Source organism: Monodelphis domestica, chromosome 3 (assembly GCF_027887165.1).
Source record: "Monodelphis domestica isolate mMonDom1 chromosome 3, mMonDom1.pri, whole genome shotgun sequence".
Taxonomy (NCBI): Eukaryota; Metazoa; Chordata; class Mammalia; order Didelphimorphia; family Didelphidae; genus Monodelphis; species Monodelphis domestica.
The window spans coordinates 142,246,999-142,265,139 of record NC_077229.1 but is presented as its reverse complement, the minus strand read 5'-3'; the positions used below and the strand labels follow the sequence as shown (position 1 = coordinate 142,265,139).

The following is an 18,141-nucleotide window of genomic DNA, read 5'->3' as shown; positions in this document are numbered from 1 at the left end:
CCTAGACCTGAGTCTTAAGAGAGAGATCAGTCTTTTATCACTCACCACAAGGTCTGTCTAAGCAAGGATTCTAGTGACAGAGTCTCCTCAGAGAGAGTTCCAGCCAGAGTCCTCCTCAAAGAGCCTTCCAGCCAGAGACTGTTTCAAAGGGCCTCTCTCAAGAGCCTCCAGAGGGACAGAGTCCCCTCAGAGGAGCTCCAGTGAGACTTCCTTAGAGATTGTCCTCCAAGAGCTTCCTTCTCAAGAGCCTCTCCTCAAGAGCTTCTCCAAAAGGAATCTTCATAAGAGATTTTCCTCAAAAGGATTCCCATAAGAGATTTCTGCTTTTTCTTATATAGGGGGTTTTCTCCTATGTCACCTCCCCTAAGTCCTTACATCTACCAATCACAGTAGATGTTTTTTCCAAAGGACAACCCATTCTGAATTCACTGCTGGGTCGATTAATCCCTTTAGTAAGTTTGAACCAGAAAAAACTTCTGAATAAGTTTTCACCTCTTTGCTCCTGGCAAGTTTACAAGTTGCCTGACCTTTTATAGGTACTTAGCACCTCTTTGTTACTAGTAAGGCTGTAGCAGCTACTCCTCTAAGACATGGTGGTGTTCCTGCTGCTACTGGGTCCAGCTGAGCAGAATAATAAGCAATTGGGTGCTGAGAAGGTCCCAAATTCTGAGAAATTTCAAGATTCACAGTTGCTGGAGATCTTCTTTGTCTCTCCTGACATCTAAAGAGTACTAGCAGAGCTACTCTCACCCAGAATACCCCCTAAACAATGATCACACAGCAAACAATGTGTGAACAGGGAGATAGTGGTGTTCTGTTCATGAAGGACAGCATTTTCCTTAGAATGAAGGTTGTAAAGTTTTTTTTTTTTCTGTCCTTGAAATGTTACACGGCACCAACACTAGAAACTCCAAAATTATTAAATTCATTTGAGAGATACAACTAGGACTTGTGGTATGTAGGGAAAATTCAACTGAATAGGGCTGAATGAAAAGCAAGGAATAATGAGAGAAGATAGAAGAATTGGGTTCTGTTCTATCTATCCTGAATCTTAAAGCACAATAGAAAAGAACAGGATGAGAGGAAAGGTATGGAGGAAGAGAGAAGAATACTAGCCCCAAGAGAGCGGTGCCATTCTTGGGGGTGGAAGGTTTCTGCACACATGACCCAGAACTAGGAGTAGACACAAACTATAGAGCAAGAAGGGAAAGAATGTTCCCTCAAAATGTCAGCACCCTAGGATAGAGCCAAGAATGCCCTGCTCTGGTTAGGGCTCTGATTAAGTTCAAAAAATATTTGTTATACATTCACAATTAGTAGTATTCTCTTCATTGTTCAAACCAGACTCTTTTTAAGTATGGAAAGTCTTTGGGAACCTCAAGATGCTATGTAAAGGGAATTATTTTTATTGTGTTATTGTTATTATTATTCTAAAAAAAATGTTCCCTAGCTGGTGTTAGTAGCTTGGTTCCTTCTTCTAAAGAAAATGAATCATTATCTGGTAAATTGCTGAAACTGCACTTTTCACTCATTGGAAATTAGTCATTTGTAAATTATTTGCTGACAGAGCCATTGCACTGGCACATGATATGGCAAAAAAAAGAATCACACTTCTGAGAATTTTAGATTTCTTAACTCAGATGAAAATGTATGCCAGACAATGTGTTCATTTGAAATACTATTATTGGATATATGAGGAGATGGAGATAGCAGAAAAATTGGACAGAGGCAGCCGCTGCCTTAATAAGCTATCGCAGCATTTAAATATAATATTATATGGCATCTATTGTAAATATAGTTACCGATTTGCAGTCTGTATGTTTCTATGATTTCCTCACATTAGCAATTGATCAAATCCATTAATTCAGTTTTCCTTTGGATATAAATGGGGCACAGATTTGGTGAAATCTCTTCTGACTTCAGTAGTAGAATCTACTCAGAAACTGGCCCTCGAGGGCAGCTGAATGGCTCAGTGGATTGAGAACCAGGTCTAGAAATTGGAAGTCCTGGGTTCAAATTTGACTTCAGATACTTCTTAACTATTTGAATCTTGGACAAGTCACTCTACCCCCGTTGCCTAGCTCTTACCATTCTTCTGCCTTGGAACCAATACACAGTATTGATTCTAAGATGGAAGGTAAGAGCTTTTTAAAAAAAAAGGAAAAAAAGAAAGAAATTGGTCCATTTTCGTGGAAGTGGGGAATAGAGGAAATAGGAAGGAGGAGAAGGGATGCAAAATGGGCTACTGGTCAGTAATTTGAGAGAGAAGAGAACATTTGAGGGGTTTGTTTGTTATTTAACTGTTAGTATTTTGAATGTTATTGATGAAGAGATCTTAATTCTGTTTATCTGATCATCTACTAGGGTATCCCAGGAGCACCAGGAGTTCCAGGTATCACAGGAAGCACTGGCCCACAAGGTGACCTAGGACCTCCTGTAAGTACTGTGATATGTTCAGCCATGATGAAATTCTAGCCATCTCTAGACATTTATTCCAGTTAGCATTTCTGACACTCAGAAATATTTCTTGAATATGGAGTCTTATATTAGAGACTACAAGGAGATTATAAAGAAAGCTCCTTCTGGAATTTCAACTTAATAGAGAAGACAAAGCATGTGTATATATAAGGTATGGTTAAAGATGAAATAATAGCTAATGGCCACAACAGGAAAGAATAAGAAACAAGTGCATGAATTATGCTTGTTTACAAGCTGGGTGTCAAGACCTGGTTTGCTTCAATAAAGTTTGATATTTTAAAAAATTAGAGATGTTGGTCATATGGATGTATTGGCAAAGCCTCACTCCTAATATGAAATTTGAATGTGTTTCTAAAATCTAAATATGGAGTAAAAATGTGATTTCCTTTCCCCCAAGAGCCAAAATGAAGATAAAGTCTCTTACTTAAATATACAGTTTTAGAAATAAAAGGGTAAACCAAATATCTTGAATGGAATTCTCTCTTCACATCTTTGCTCTTCATCATTTACTTATCTTTTATTTTTAACTCTTAAATCTTCCAAACTACTCTTTAAATTTGATAGGTAGGGGGAAGAAGGAAATAAATGGGAATCTTTTTGGTTCCTAGTTTCTCGACATGTAAAATGAAGTTACTAGACTAGATGCCCTCTAATTCTTAAAAAAAAAATCAATAACTTAATCATTCTTTCTTGTCATAAATATTAGTGAGCAACTTTTAAATGATATATTTCTCTGACATAAACATTTCACTGCAAGGACATATAAATATATGAATAGTTTCAAATATAACTGTAATTTTAGAGAGATGAGAATTTGAAAGGGGATAAGCAGAGGGAATAGCTATTGGATAGGAGTGATTAGCTCCAGGAAAAGTCAATCTGGCAAGGTCTCTGAGTATTCCTAGAACATTCTCATTCTATCCCTCCCTCAGCCCCTCCCTTCCCATGACCCCCACCAAAAAATCCCTCTGACTGCTCCTATATAAAATCACAGTGAATTTCATTCTCACATGTTCAGAAAATGGTTTGGCCTGCCCAAATTTCACTCTGCCTGAAGAATTTGCACTGGCCAAACCTATCATCAGCAATTTTATCCACATACTTTGATTTCTCTATAGGCTCCTACTCACAAGGCACATCTGTTTAAGTGGCCTTTGGAGTTAGTTATAAGCCACAGGGGAAAGTCACTCGGGTTACTTTATATAGTCACACCTTCTGTTTATTCTTTCAAGTTGAGAATGTCACAGTCAAGATTCCCCTTCTGTGGGAGCAATTAGGGTTTGAAGATTAGAGTCCCCAAAGACCATGAGTTTTTCCTATTAAAAAGAGGCCCCCCCAAATCCAATCTGGGCCAGAGATTCCCTTTTGCCCTGTGTCCAGGGGCCATAAAGCATAAAATTGGTGCTCAGCTATTTGCCATTCTTGATGAATCACGGCCCCTATTTGGATTCTGAAACCTTTCTTGGTTTAACTTGGACTTCGGAATAGGAAGGTAGAAGGAAACGAGGCCAAATAAGACAAACACGGGGAACACTTGAACAAGACAACATGTTTCCCTTGTCAGTGCCAAACACCTACTTTGTGCCTCTTGCCTCTTGGGGCTGAAAGTTCTGCCACTGCCCCAATTTTGCTTGAATTGTGTATGTAGTCTGAGCAGAACGTGCCACAGTTAGAGTTGGAAGTTGTTTTGTTGTTCAGTCGTTTCAGCCATGTTTGACTTTTCATGACCCCAGTTAGGGTTCTCTTGGCAGAGATACTACAGTGGTTTACCATTTTCTTCTCCAACTCATTTTACAGATGAGGAAACTGAGGCAAAGAGGGCCAAATGACTTGCCCTGGGTCACATGGCTAGGAAAGGTCTGTGGCCATATTTGAACTCAAAATAAGTCTTTCTGACTCCAAACCCAGTACTCTATCCCACTTAGTTGCTTCCTTAAAGCTGGAAATCTTAGTTTCAAATCCTGGCTCTGCCATTTTATTGGACAAGTCACTACCCCATTTTTGCCTTAATCTTCTCATCTATAAAACTGGGTTCCTTCCAACTATCCCCAGTACACATATTTAAGATAATGATCATCAAATTTAGAGGTAAGAGAGATTTTGGAGCAAGGATTCTCAAAATGTTTTTACGTCATAGATTTCTTTGAAGTCTGGTGAAACCTACAGAGATCTTCTTAGAATATTGGTTTTTTTGTTTTTGTTTTTGTTTTTAAACCCTTGCCTTCCGTGCCTTGGAATCAATACTGTGTATTGACTCCAAGGCAGAAGAGTGGTAAGGGCTAGGCAATGGGGGTCAAGTGACTTGCCCAGGTTCACACAGCTGGGAAGTGTCTGAGACCAGATTTGAACCTAGGACTTCCCATCTCTAGGCCTTACCAATGATACATGTATCATTGTTCAAAACCTATTGCCATATTATTAATATTTGATCTAGGATGATCATTTAGAGTCTACATCCCCAATCATATCCCCATCGAACCATGTGATCAAGGAAATGTTTTTCTTCTGAGTTTCTACTTCCACCATTTTTTCCCTGAATGTGGATAGTGTTCTTTCTCATAAGTCCCTCACAATTGTCCTGGATCTAGCAATACTAGCATTGCTGCTAGTAGAGAAGTCCATTACGTTCGATTGTACCACAGTGTATCAGTCTCTGTGTACAATGTTCTCCTGGTTCTGCTCCTCTCACTCTGCATCAATTCCTGGAGGTTGTTCCAGTTCACATGGAATTCCTCCACTTTATTATTCCTTTGAGCACAATAGTATTCCATCACCAACATATACCATAATTTGTTCAGCCATTCCCCAATTAAAGGGCATCCCCTCATTTTCCAATTTTTTTCCACCACAAAGAGTGCAGCTATGAATATTTTTGTACACGTCTTTTTCCTTATTATCTCTTTGGGGTACAAACCCAGCAGTGCTATGACTGGATCAAAGGCCAGGCAGTCATTTAAAGTCCTTTGGGCATAATTGCAAATTGCCTTCCAGAATGGTTGGATCAATTCACAACTCCCTGGTAGACAGTCTTCTTTGCAGGCTTTTTGTTTTCAGTATAAAGTCAACATCTGAACATTTTTACTTTATGATCAAATTCAGACATTTATTAGCTCTCAGTGTAATCTCATTAATTGAATTGAAGCACATGAGACTCCAATCAGAAGAATTTATTTTTAATTCTAGCTTTACTATGAACTGTATGACCACAGGCAAGTCTCTTACTCTCCCCAGGACTAAATGTTTCATTCACTCATCGATCATTCATTAAATTACTATATCCAAGTCACCATCTTAGGGAGTGGCAGACCATAAAGGAGAATAATTCACTCAAGAAAACTATGATCTAGAAGGAACATATTCACATACATTTACAAATAAAGTAAGATTAAAATATAGAATAGCATATGGTGAGCACCATAAGGGGAGAAGCAAAATGTCAGGAGTATAGATTATTGGACCACTGGCATAGAACTGGAAGAGATCTCAGTGACCCTTTGGTCCTTCCTCTTTTGATAGATGAGAAAAATGAGCCATAGAAAAGTTAAGTAATTATGGCAGATCACCCAAGTATTTAAAAGACAGAATTCTTAAACAAACTCAGGACTTCTGAGTCCATATCTTGTGCTTTCTACCCTAACCTCTCTTCCTCCTCCAGAGGAGGAGTTTCCATCACTTCTGAGTGAGGAGCACATGGAAGGCAGCCAAAGAAGTAAGCAACTTGAAGCAAGTGTTATTTGAATAGAGCTTTAAAGGATAGGTAAGATTCTAAGATTGACACAGTGAATTGGCATAGTGGATAGACCACTGGGCCAGAAGTCAGGAAGACATCTTTCTGAGTTCAAATCTGGCCTCAGTCACTTATTAGCTGTGTGACCCTGTGCAATTCAATTAATCCTATTTGCCTCAGTTTCCTCACTTGTAAAATGAGCTGGAGAAGGAAATTGCAAACCACTCTAGTATCTCTGCCAAGTATAAGGGTTAAAAGTAGGAGTTCAACAAAATGAGGAGAGCAATTTAATAAAAAACAAAACAAAACAAAACAAAACCACTTTGTTTAATTTAAGAAGGATGTACAGATAGAAAGATAGAAAGGAGGAAAGAGAGATTACTAATCTCTCACCCTATAAATATACCTAAAATTCCTAATAACTACCTTTAACTGTCTTCTGAGGACAGTCTCTTCTTGCCTGGAAAACATCAGGCCTATCTAACCTACACTATCTATAAATGATTCACTAACTCCCTAAAATAATAGATAGCTCCCACTCACTCCTTCAATCAGTTTTCTATAGCAGCCCAAAATGTCAGTAGCCAACTGACAGCAGATACTTGCCTATGAGGCAGACCTCCTGCTCTCTAGAGAAAACCCCAAATGGAGTCATGAAAAGTTGACATTATTGAAACTGGACAACAAGATTCTTATTGGCAGAAATGGAATGGAAGGAGTTAGGAAATTCTGGGCCAAGGGATAGAGGTGGGAAACCTCATTTAAAAAAAAATTCATTTAGAATATTTTTTCCATGGTTACATGATTTATGATTCCCCCCTCCCCCTTTCCTTCCTCCTTCCCAGAGCTGATAAGCAGTTCTACTGGGTTATACATGTATCATTGTTCAAAACCTATTTCCATGTTATTCATATTTGCAATAGAATGATCTTTTAACATCAAAACCCTAATATATCCCTATCAAACCATGTGATCGATCATATGGTTTCCTTCTGTGATTCTGGGAAAACTTCATGTTAAGGGAATAATGAATCGTCTAGTTTGTCTGAAGAATAGTTTGTGCAGTGGAAGAATGAGATTAAATTTGAAAAGTAAGCCAAGGTCAAATTATGGAGGCACTTCAAAGTCTGATTCAAGATTTGAGAATTTATTTTGTAGGTAACTCTAAAATAAGCAGATGGCAGGGGATGATCGTTAAGGTCTCTTCCATCCTAAGATTCTATGAATGTGACCACTGTAGTTTCTTTTCTTTACATTTCAAATGTTACTGAAGTTCAAAGGAAAATTGGCCACTTTTACTAGTCTACTCAGCATCTTCAAGGAATATGTGTTTTCCCTCAAAGTATGCTTTTGGTGGAGTTATGGGAATTAACCTGGTGAGGAATTTTTATTTTATTTTGCTTTGCTCTGCAAAATCAAAGGAAATGGGTCAGACAAGTTAGAATAAATAATAATTTCTTTTTACACAGGGGCACTGTTTTACATAAATCTCCTGCTGATCCTTTCTACCTTATCCTAAAAACTCAAGAACAGACATTTTGTTGTCTTTATATTCCCAGTGCCTTGCATAATATTTTGCATACATTAAGTGCTCCATAAATGCTTGTGGAAGCAGCTAGATGATTCAATGGATAGAGCACTGGATCTGGAGTCAGAAAGTCCTAAGTTCAAATCTTGACTCTGACACTTATTCTGTGATTCTGAGCAAGTCATTTACCTTCTGCCCACCTCATTTTCCTCAACTGTAAAATATGAGTCATAATAACAATTACCTCCCAGAGTTATTGTGAAAACCAAATGAAATAAAATTTGTAAAACACTTAGCACAGTGACTGGTACATTTGTTGTTGTGTGGTTGTTCAATCATTTCTGATTTTATGTGACTCCATGGACTTTGTTCAATGGGTTTTGTTGGCAAAAATACTAGAGTAGTTTGCCATTTTCTTCTCCAGTGTGTCCCCATTTTATAGATGAAGAACTGAGATATACAGAGGTTAAATGACTTGCTCTGGACCATATAGTAAGTGTCAGAGGTTGGATTTGAACTCAGATCTTTCTGACTTCAGGCTCAGTGTTCTTTCCTCTGTACCACCTAGCTGCCTTATTATGGTGCATAGTAAGTGTTGAATGAAAGCTTATTTCCTACCTCTCTTGCCTTTCCAGCTTGTCAAATTGGATTAAATTACTAATTAATGGTGTGTATATTATGTGACTGATTTGTAGGTCATATTGAAAAGTACCTGCCTTTACATATTAGAAATTGCCTACAATTGGCACTGCCTATGAATTATTTTAAATAGATTCATATATTAAACATCTTTCCTAATTTCTATTATTCAATTCAATTTAAAAAATTCAGGTGTCTGAATTTCACTCCTGAGAGTCAGTGTAGCAGAGGTCATAGAGAGCTGGTGTTAGAGTTGAGAGGACCTGGGTTCAGGCCCCATCTCCAGTACATATTAGTTGGGACAGCTAGATAACAGAATGGATAGAGCATAAGCCCTGAAGGAGCTGGGAGGACCTGGATTTAAATCTGGCCTCAGATACTTTCTGTGTGATCCTGAGTAAGTCACTTAACCCTAATTACCTAGCCCATGCTGTTCTTCTGACTTAGAATTGGCCCTAAGATCAAAGGTAAGTGTTTAAAAAAAGAAATAAAGAAATACATATTAACTGTGTAACTTTAGGCAAATCATTTAATCTCTTTGACTCATTTTCCAAATTTCTAAAATCAAGTTGTCAAAATAGGTGGCCTGTAAGATCCCTCCTAGCTCTAAATTTATGATCTTAGGAATAAAATCTGTAATGGAAACAACTTTTTAAGAGGAGAAGTAATGGAAGAATGTAAACATTTTAACTTTTTTTTTAAAAGAAATGTCAATATCTGAATTTCTTGAATCTCATCATCTATGGAATCAGGTTGAAAGGAAATTTGTTGTTATATTGGCTTATATGTATCCTTCTATTTAGAAACAATATCATACCCTGAGATGGGAGAAAGTAGAGCTGGGAGGGGATGTCTGGGTCCAGATTATCTCAAAAGTAACTGTTATTTGTCATTTCTTTCAGGGTCTTCCTGGAGCAAAGGGAGAAAGAGGGGAACGGGTAAGTAGATGATCACTTTCATTGTCAGCATTAGATTCTTCATTGAATCTAAAATTTCATCTTGAAACAATGCCAGAACCTTAACTTGGGTGGAGTGACTGGGGCTTTGACTTTCATAAGTGTAAAAATTAAAAAAAAATAATGGCGAGCTACACAAAATAGATAGAAAAACTGTCCAAATATAGATTCAAAACTGTTTGGATACTTTTGATAGATGTAATCAAAAGTATCCTCAGTGATGAAGTGAAGCTCAAATGTGAACTTCCCTTCAGGGAAAGACACAAGGATGCTAAATAGGCTCTTATAAAAATAAAATGTTTATTGAAATATATAAGGATAAATAAAGGATTTCTAATTCTAGGGGATTCTAAATCCACCCAAATAAACTCCCAGGTTCCACAAGGAACCACTTTTCCTGTGTTTCACAGACTACACTCATCTTCCTTGATCTGACTAACCCAAATTTATATTATCTAAATAAAAACTACTGCTATTATCCTTATAAATCTTAACTTCACCTTCAAATTATAAATAGCAAAGGCTAGCTGGTTGAGTCTCAACAAAAATCAAGTTAGAACTCGACTCAGAGTCCAAACCAAAGACCAGGTTTTTCTTTGGTCTTCTCAGAGTTAATTATATATGTGTGTGTGTGTGTGTGTATGTGTGTGTGTGTGTGTAAATTATATAAATTTTATATAAACCGCAATAGATATTCAACAGTGTTTCCCAAGTTGGGAAAGGAAAACACTGAGTTCCTTCAGATCTTTCCCTCAGACAGAGAAAGAGGCAAAGATTTTACCTTCTCCAGCCCTGAGAGAGAGTCTCTGAGAGGGTGTCTCTGCCAACTGCCAGAGAGAGTAATTGACACAGAAAAACAGTTATAACTGTCACATCTGAAATTAACCCACTCTCTCAGCTCTGCTTCAAACTCCAGTTCTTTTCTCAAGCCAGCCACTTTATTTCTTATCCCTAAACTAATAAAAAAAATACTTATTTTCTAATATCATCCTTACATAAGTCTGAATTTAGAGGGTGCTGACAGCTCTTAGAGTCTTTTAAGCATCTAGTTAACAAGAATGATAACTTAAGTTGGAAAGTTCCCAGAAGGAAGACTGGGGTAAACTCCTTCCTCCTTAATGCCAGCACATGCTGGTTTCCCCAATAGTGGTCTCATACAATATCCCATAGTTTCTGTCTTCTCCATAAAGTGTTCTATGTTATCTGGATGCTCCATCTAAGAGGGCACCCTTTGTACTGTCATACCTAGACATGGTTTGCAGGGTTTATCCCCTATGTAAAAATTATAGCTCTGGCTATATTATATATAGTAACTCTTACATTAGCTATAACAAATGTTTTTTTCCCCTAAAGAATTCACTGGTTCTTGTCATTCTTTTTCATAATTAGGTCCTCCTGGACCTCCTTTGATATTAGAAATTGATAAAGCAAGAGCCCTGAGCTGAGGGTCTGGCCTCTAGAGCTACCTCTGCTAACAGACCAGAAGTCTATTTTTCTTATTATTCCACATAATGGAAATTATACTTGTCCTACCTCTCTTACAGGATTGTTGTGTGGAAGAAATCTTTTAATAGTTTCAGAAGTGTTTCAAAAAGTTAAAAGCTTTATACAAAGAAAGGTGTAATTATTATCATATTATTCTCATTTCCCTGATGGACTTGTTCCAGCCCAGAGAGGTAAAGGCGAGCCAGTAACACCTGAGTCAGACTCAGAATCAAAGAGCTGACTGAACAGTATATTAGAAATCTTATTTAATAAAAGCTGGCCCCAAATCTATGTGGTATTGGCAGTGGTGGTTAGTAAAGCTCAGACCTTGGGTTGTGATTCTTCTGTTTCCTTTCAGAAGGACTAGAAATGACCAAGGTAACTTGGATAGAATCTATGCATTCATTTTAGTGTTTTTTGTAGGCTTAAACACCCAAAGCATCCAGTGAGCTTTTTCTTTGAACAAAGCATCTGGGAAAACTGACAACATGAGTACAGAAGCTTCTTGACTCTCTGTTTCCACCACAGGGCTGGGATCCCATCTAGATTCATCATCCTTCCCCATACAACTTTTGGTAGTGATCTAGATGTTTCATAGACCCCATCCTTCAGAGGAACCCCTATAGTTCCTCTGGAAATAAGGCTGTACCTATTGTTTCCTTTAAGAATGACCCTTACCACAATAATAATAACAGCTAGTATTTATATAATGCTTCCTATGTGGCAGGCACTGTGTTAAGTGTTTTACAAATGTCATCTCGTTTGATCCTCACAAAAATCCTAGGAAATAGGTGCTCTTATTTTCCCCATTTTGCAATTGAGAAAACTGAATAAGACAGAGTCAAATGACTTGTCTGGTTTCACAAAACTAGTAAGTATCTGAGGCCAGATTTGAATTCAATTCTTCTCGACTCCAGGCCCAGAGCTCTATACACTGAGCCACCTAGCTGCCTTTAGTTACCATGAAGTTTTTCCTGATTTTCTCTATTGCCTCCCCTCCCCTCTTCCCAAATTACCTTGTCTTGTATTTTGTGTGCATTATATGTATATATAATAAATATAATATGTATCTAATTTATCAATATATTTATATTAATTATATTTACATATTGTATATGTATAATTTATGTGTATGCATATACTTATTTTTATTTAATTTTATTACTAGATTTTATATGTATGTGTATATATATGTGTATATATACATATACATACACAAATACATCTATACATTTATATTTATATTTGGTAGACTATAAGCTCCCTGAAGACAGGCACAGTTTCTGTTTCTTTTTTTGTCCTTGTATCCCTAGCTCAATTCCCAGCACACGAGAGGAACTTGATAAATATTTGTCAATTGGTTGGTTGCTTACTGATCTTCACGTGATGAATGTTTCTTCTTTTTCTTCTCGTTCATTCAGGGTGATTTGCAGTCTCATGCCATGGTTCGTGCAGTGGCTCGCCAAGTGTGTGAACAGCTCATCCAGAGTAAGCTCCTGTTCTTCCTTACTCTAATTTTCCTTTTGACAGTCCAGGAAAGGGATTTCTTCACAAAAAGTCAGTCCAGAGGCAAGGCAGGTAGATAGGATCTTTTAGACTATTTACAGTAAGAGCAATCACCATAGGAATCTGTATTTGTTTAGTATTTAGAGCAAGAAGAGAGTCCAGAAGTCCCAATTATTTCATTAGGATAGGGAATTCCTGGCAAGGAAATTTCCTCTGTGGGTACAAAACCACAGCTGTTCTGTAACTTAGTCTTAGGGAATTGCCTGGGAGGTTAAGCAATATTAATTACCCAGGGTTACACAGGCAGTGTAACTGGGGACAAGTAGGTATCAGCCCTTTTGGCCTTCTAGAATCTGTCTTAATCATCTTGATTAAGATAGATAAAATGTTCTTACTTTGAGCTCAAGCTTTAGAGGGAATCCTGAGTAAGTAAGTATAATAAATAAGTAAACGATCTGAGAAATGTTTTACAATATTAATTTCCATAAGTTCCCTGGGTTTCAATGAGTATTTCCTTTTTGCCCATTCCACATCTGTTATCTTTTATGATGGTCCAAGGCCCTTCCCTTTTTATGCCTTGGGCCTTGTGCCCAAAAATACACCAGGAAGCATTTGCTACAGTCTGGTGGTATTTATCCACAGCCTTGTCTTATTTCTTCCTTTTCAAGGATAACTTTTCCACAGTCCACAGTTGTGAGATTTAATTAATCACTGCCATTTCCCTGGTGTTTTGTCCTTGAACCCTTCACTTTACTTGCCTGTCTATTGGTTATGACTTAGCTCTTAGTAATACTGTCTAGTGACTTTCCATTGAGCTAGGCCCTGGGTAGGATTTCCAGCACCTGGGGCAAATTCAGTTGAAAAGGGCTTGGGAAGCTTGGAACTAAAGCATCAATAGCAATCAACCAATAAGAAATTATTAAGTATATATTATTTGCCAAGCCTTTGACCAAGTAAGCAACATAGATACAAAGAAAAAAAAAAGGAAAATAGTTCTTGTCCTCAAAGTGCTTGAATTATACTGAGGGGAGAAAAATGTATATAAATGGGTATATACTTGTAGCTGCCTGTGGCCACAGCTTAATATCTTTGTTGGTGGACAGTTAGAAACTGAGGGAAAATTGGTGAAGGGAATAGAGAGAGAGAAGGAACCCAATAAAAAAGGAAGACTCAGATTTGAAGAGTTCAACAACATGGGTTCCAGCATGCGTGCTTCTCTGACGGTAGAAAAGAGAGAGAGAGCTACACGTCCCCAATCTTTTATTGGAGAATCAAGGAATGGGGAATGGGAGGTAGCTAATGAACATGTGACATGGCATAGGATTTAACATTAGCTCAATTGACAAACACAAGATCAAAGAGGAGGAGGTTAATCAAACATGTGACTGGGTGGGGAATCTGGTCTGTCAAGGTAGAAGCTAGGACCCTGTGGCAGCTAATGTCCTGCCCAGGAATTCTCCTGACCTTTGGACTGTAGGTTTGGAGAGTGGTCAGAATTACTAGAGTACCAATTAAATACAATAATCAAGAAATAATATGACCATGAGTCTGGTACACGAGCACTTAGGTTACAATATTAATATATCAATAATACTTCCAAGATTAGAATATACCTGGGATGCCACAATTCTCATGTTTCATACTGGATAGATGAAAAACAGCATTGCCAACTTCTCCTCCTGGTCCTAAATGCTAATTTATTAACAAGAGTTTTGAAAGAAGGGGCAGCATTGCCATTCCTAGAGAGGGTTCCCAAAGATGTTGATGCTTCAAAAGGAAGCTAGTTTTCCGTGAATATCAGGAAATGAAAAGAATGTGGGAGGAGAAGGTCTAGAGCAAAGGGAATGTGTTAACAATGTTGAACACAGGAGTCCAGAATGCACAAAAGGGTTGGCAGAGGAGAAATGGGACTAGGGGGGGCTAATAGCTTTGGCTAGGGAATCAAATAGTGAGATTAGAAGCCAGATTGAAAAGACAGAAAAGAGAATGAAAAGAGAGGAGGTGGAGACAATGAATATAGATGGCTCTTTCTTGGAGTTTTGCTTAGAAAGGGAAGAGAATTATACAATGATAACTTGAGATTGAAGGTCCTTAAAAAATTTTTTTTTAGGATGAAAGAGTTAGGAAAGAACCATTAGGTAAGGAAAGATTGAAGAGTTGAATGAGAAAAAATATGACTTAAAGGGCAATCTGCTGAAGAAAATGGGATGGGATGGGATGGGAACAAGGATACATCTTAAAAGGATGGATTATCCTTGACAAAGAGAAGGTTCTCTCCCTCTCATTCCTGAAATTAGCAGAACGTTTTAGGGGATTTTGAAATGAAAAAAGAAGACAAGGGAACTTACCACAAATGACCTTCATTTTCTCAGTAATTTAAGAATCAAAATCTTCAGCTAAGGATTTAAGGTTGAGGGGAGGATTGAGGAGATGAGATGAGGTTTAGAATAGTAGTTATAACCATACGACAACTACTGTTCTAAACCTTATGAGTGAAAAGTGGGACATGAAATCATTTAGGAAGGTGTAAAATTATTACCTTGCAGCAGTGAAGGTCCAGTCAAATATACATCAGATAGCATACATTGATGTTTTATCTATTCAGATCCCATGCACAACTTCCTCCAACTCCACTTAGTGGCATTTGAGCAAGAATTAAGGAAGCAGATGATGAGAGTAATTAAGGGTTGAGATTCTGAGCAAAGATCAGTGAATGATAGTAGGAAAAATGAACAAGGAATTTCAAGAGTAGAGGACAGTGTGGAGTTGAATTATTAAACTATAAGATTGAGATGGGAAAGGAAAGAAGATGAAATCTGAGAAAGCACTGAAGCATGGAACTATTGGAGGTCATGATAAATCCCAAGAATAGGTTTGTGAATACTGAGGCATGTAGGGATTAGAGGGCACAATGTGGACTAAGAATAGGTTTAGGTAATATAAGGCAGAAGGGAGAAATAGAATGATAGGAGTTTGAGGTCGGATTTTGTCCAAATTTTGATTGTGGAAACGGAGTGCTTGTAGGTAATAATGAGATTCAGAGTGTGATCATCTGTGTGCACAAACTAACCTACCTCGTGGTGATATAAAGGAATAAGAGTAGAATGAGGAGTAGGTCAAAGGATCAGATATGAAGGTGAGAAGAAAATACGACAAGGGATAAGATCTAAAAAGCAGGGTGACAATGTAAAGATGAGGATTTGGGGAGGTTTCTGGCTGATTAAATGAAGAAAATGAAACCCTCCCCTACCTGCTATAGGGGTGTTATAAGAATATGCTTTGTAACACTATGTATGTGACTGTAAGCTGCTAATATTTTTCTATCATTATCATCATCATTATTTTTAAAAGGGAGTATTTTTAATGATCAATTATGGGCAGTAATTGATGAAAGAAACTGTATAAAACTTCATAGAGCAACATAACCAGTTGCCTGGACAAGAGGTCAGTTCAAATTCCTCTCAGCCCCAAAAGAGCTATCAGAAAGTGCCTAAAAGAAAAATTAAAACTAAACACTCAATCCAGAGCTATACTGAAGTTTATTTAACAAAATATTCTTACTAAGCTTGCCCAACCCCAAATATAAGAGACGTAATAAAATAGAAAGGAGGAAGTATTTGGGGAGGATTGTCAGGGACTTGAACATTAATACCAGAAATAAGAGCTAACATCTTGACATTGAGAAAGGAGACAGAAAAATGAAAAAAAAAAAAGACAGAACTGTGTTTCTACACAATATGATAATTAATATTCAAAATAATGGCACTTACCTATTAAGAAATGTCTAATTATATTCAGTATATATTTAGGCAAACCATGAAGTGTTTTGGAATAATTTCCACCAACAAAGAAAAACTTTTCAAAGTTTGTCTTGCAAAGAATAAGTTTCAGTTATCTAGATGACTCTCTTATGGTATAACTTATGCCCTGACACTGCTGGATTAAATAAAATAACCATATAATCCTATGCTAGAATTAGAATTTTTAAGAAGTAATTTAGATAGGAGATTAGGGAAAGAAACCCAGAACCTTGAGTGAGTTTTTTATTATACTTTTTTCACAGTTAGTGAGAGTTTTTGCAGCTGATTCATGAACAAAGGTTCTTGCCCAAGGGACAAGAGAAGGGTTTGGCAGCTAGGAGGTGTGTTGATTCAGGGCACTTGTCAGGGGAATTGCTAGCAGCAGGGTGGAGTAGGGTTTTGTGGGTTGGGAAAGAAGTCAAATAACTCAGGAAAAGTTGCTGGAGAGTGAGGCAGCTGGGTGAAGGGTTAGGGGTCAGGTAAATGTTGGTGGTAAAGACAGGATTTATAACTAAGAATAATCTTTTGCTTTATGGTGTTTATAGAGATGTTGAAGAATAGTTCATTGCAGAATTCCAAGCACATTAGATGTACATTGAACACAATCCAAAGTAAACTTTAAAAAAAAATTGGCAAATAAGAATGTTTTAGAGGGAGTACTTTTTTTTTCTTTTCTGAGGGAAGGGGAGGGTGATGTATTGTTGGAAACTCTAACTCCATCATCCCCCAATCCTAAAGAAAAAACCACCATCCCCTTCCTTTCATGAAAGGTTGGATTAAATTAGCCTCTTTTGTTTTCTTTAGGTCACATGGCCAGGTACAATTCTATTCTCAACCAGATTCCAAGTCATTCTTCATCCATTCGGACTGTTCCTGGGCCTCCTGGGGAGCCAGGAAGACAAGGTTCTCCTGGTACTCCTGGTGAACAAGGACCTCCAGGCCGACCAGGCTTCCCAGGGAACCCAGGCCAACCAGGGACCCCAGGAGAAAGAGGTAGGTTGGTTCTAAATAAGCCAATGAAATATAATCATTCACTGGTCCTGTCTGTGACTGCTCTGTCACCCTGAATGGGTAAAAGGAGGCCAGCTATAGACATGGCTTTATTGAAGGTGAGTATGGGATTAAATTCTGTATGCCTGAGGTCATGAGTACACCTGCTGATTGATGAATGTTTCACATATGCCTATATGAACTGAATAATCTTCATTTAAAATAAACAGTTGTTTCCTGTGCTACTCTGTGCATTGTTGCACTTGATCATATTCTACCCTGTATAGTGCTTTTCCACTGTCACATTGCTTTCGATCAGAGGGCATTTATCAAGCACCTCCTAGGTGCTGAGTACTGTGTTGGGTGCTTGGGATAGAAAGGTAAAAGCAAGATAGTCCCTGCCCTCAAGAGCTTACAGTCTAAGTGGGAGAGGCAACATGGACCTCCCTGGGAATGTACAAGATAGATAACAAGCTCCTAGGGGAAGGTGGTAATTACTGGAGAAACCAGGAAAGACATCATGTAGAAGGTTCATTTGAGCTGGGCCTTGAAGGAAACCAAGTCTTCTAAGGACTGGAAGGGAAGAGGGAGTATACTGAAGTATAAAGGGATATTTACCCTACAAATGGAGGATAACCAGTAGAAAGGCAACCAGATGGAAGAGGGCTTGTTGTTTGTGAAGAAGGACTAGGAGGCCAGTTTAGGGGGACTTCAAAGTATAGAAAGGAGGAATACTGTGTAAATAAGTCTAGAAAGTTAGGATGGTGCTAGATTGTAAAGGACTTTAAATGTCAAACAGAGGAGTTTATATTTTATCTTAAAATAAGATCCACAGATCTACTGAAGTTTATTGACCTTCTTGTTGTTCAGTCATTTCAGTCATGTGTGACTCTTTGAGACCTCATTTAGGAGTTTCTTGGCAGAGATACTGGGATGGATTATTATTTTCTCCTTCTCAAACTCATTTTACAGATAAGGAAACTGAAACCAATAGAATTAAAAAATTGGCCCAGGGTCACACAGCTAGGAAGT

The 18,141-nt window shown here is 37.8% G+C and overlaps 1 protein-coding gene and 1 long non-coding RNA gene across 3 annotated transcripts in view; one reads left to right on the top strand and one right to left on the bottom strand.

Moving 5' to 3' along the window:
* The window catches only part of COL14A1 (collagen type XIV alpha 1 chain), a 297,645-nt gene that overhangs the window by 245,872 nt on the left and 33,632 nt on the right, over nucleotides 1-18,141 (top strand). For both annotated transcript variants that reach the window (XM_056823153.1, XM_056823151.1), the window contains exons 42-45: nucleotides 2,365-2,436; nucleotides 9,275-9,310; nucleotides 12,235-12,301; nucleotides 16,924-17,112. In XM_056823153.1, the coding sequence (XP_056679131.1) occupies nucleotides 2,365-2,436; nucleotides 9,275-9,310; nucleotides 12,235-12,301; nucleotides 16,924-17,112 (364 nt within the window). The remainder of the gene's footprint in view (nucleotides 1-2,364; nucleotides 2,437-9,274; nucleotides 9,311-12,234; nucleotides 12,302-16,923; nucleotides 17,113-18,141) is intronic.
* The window catches only part of LOC130458339 (uncharacterized), a 65,248-nt gene that overhangs the window by 20,948 nt on the left and 26,159 nt on the right, over nucleotides 1-18,141 (bottom strand). The window lies entirely within an intron of this gene.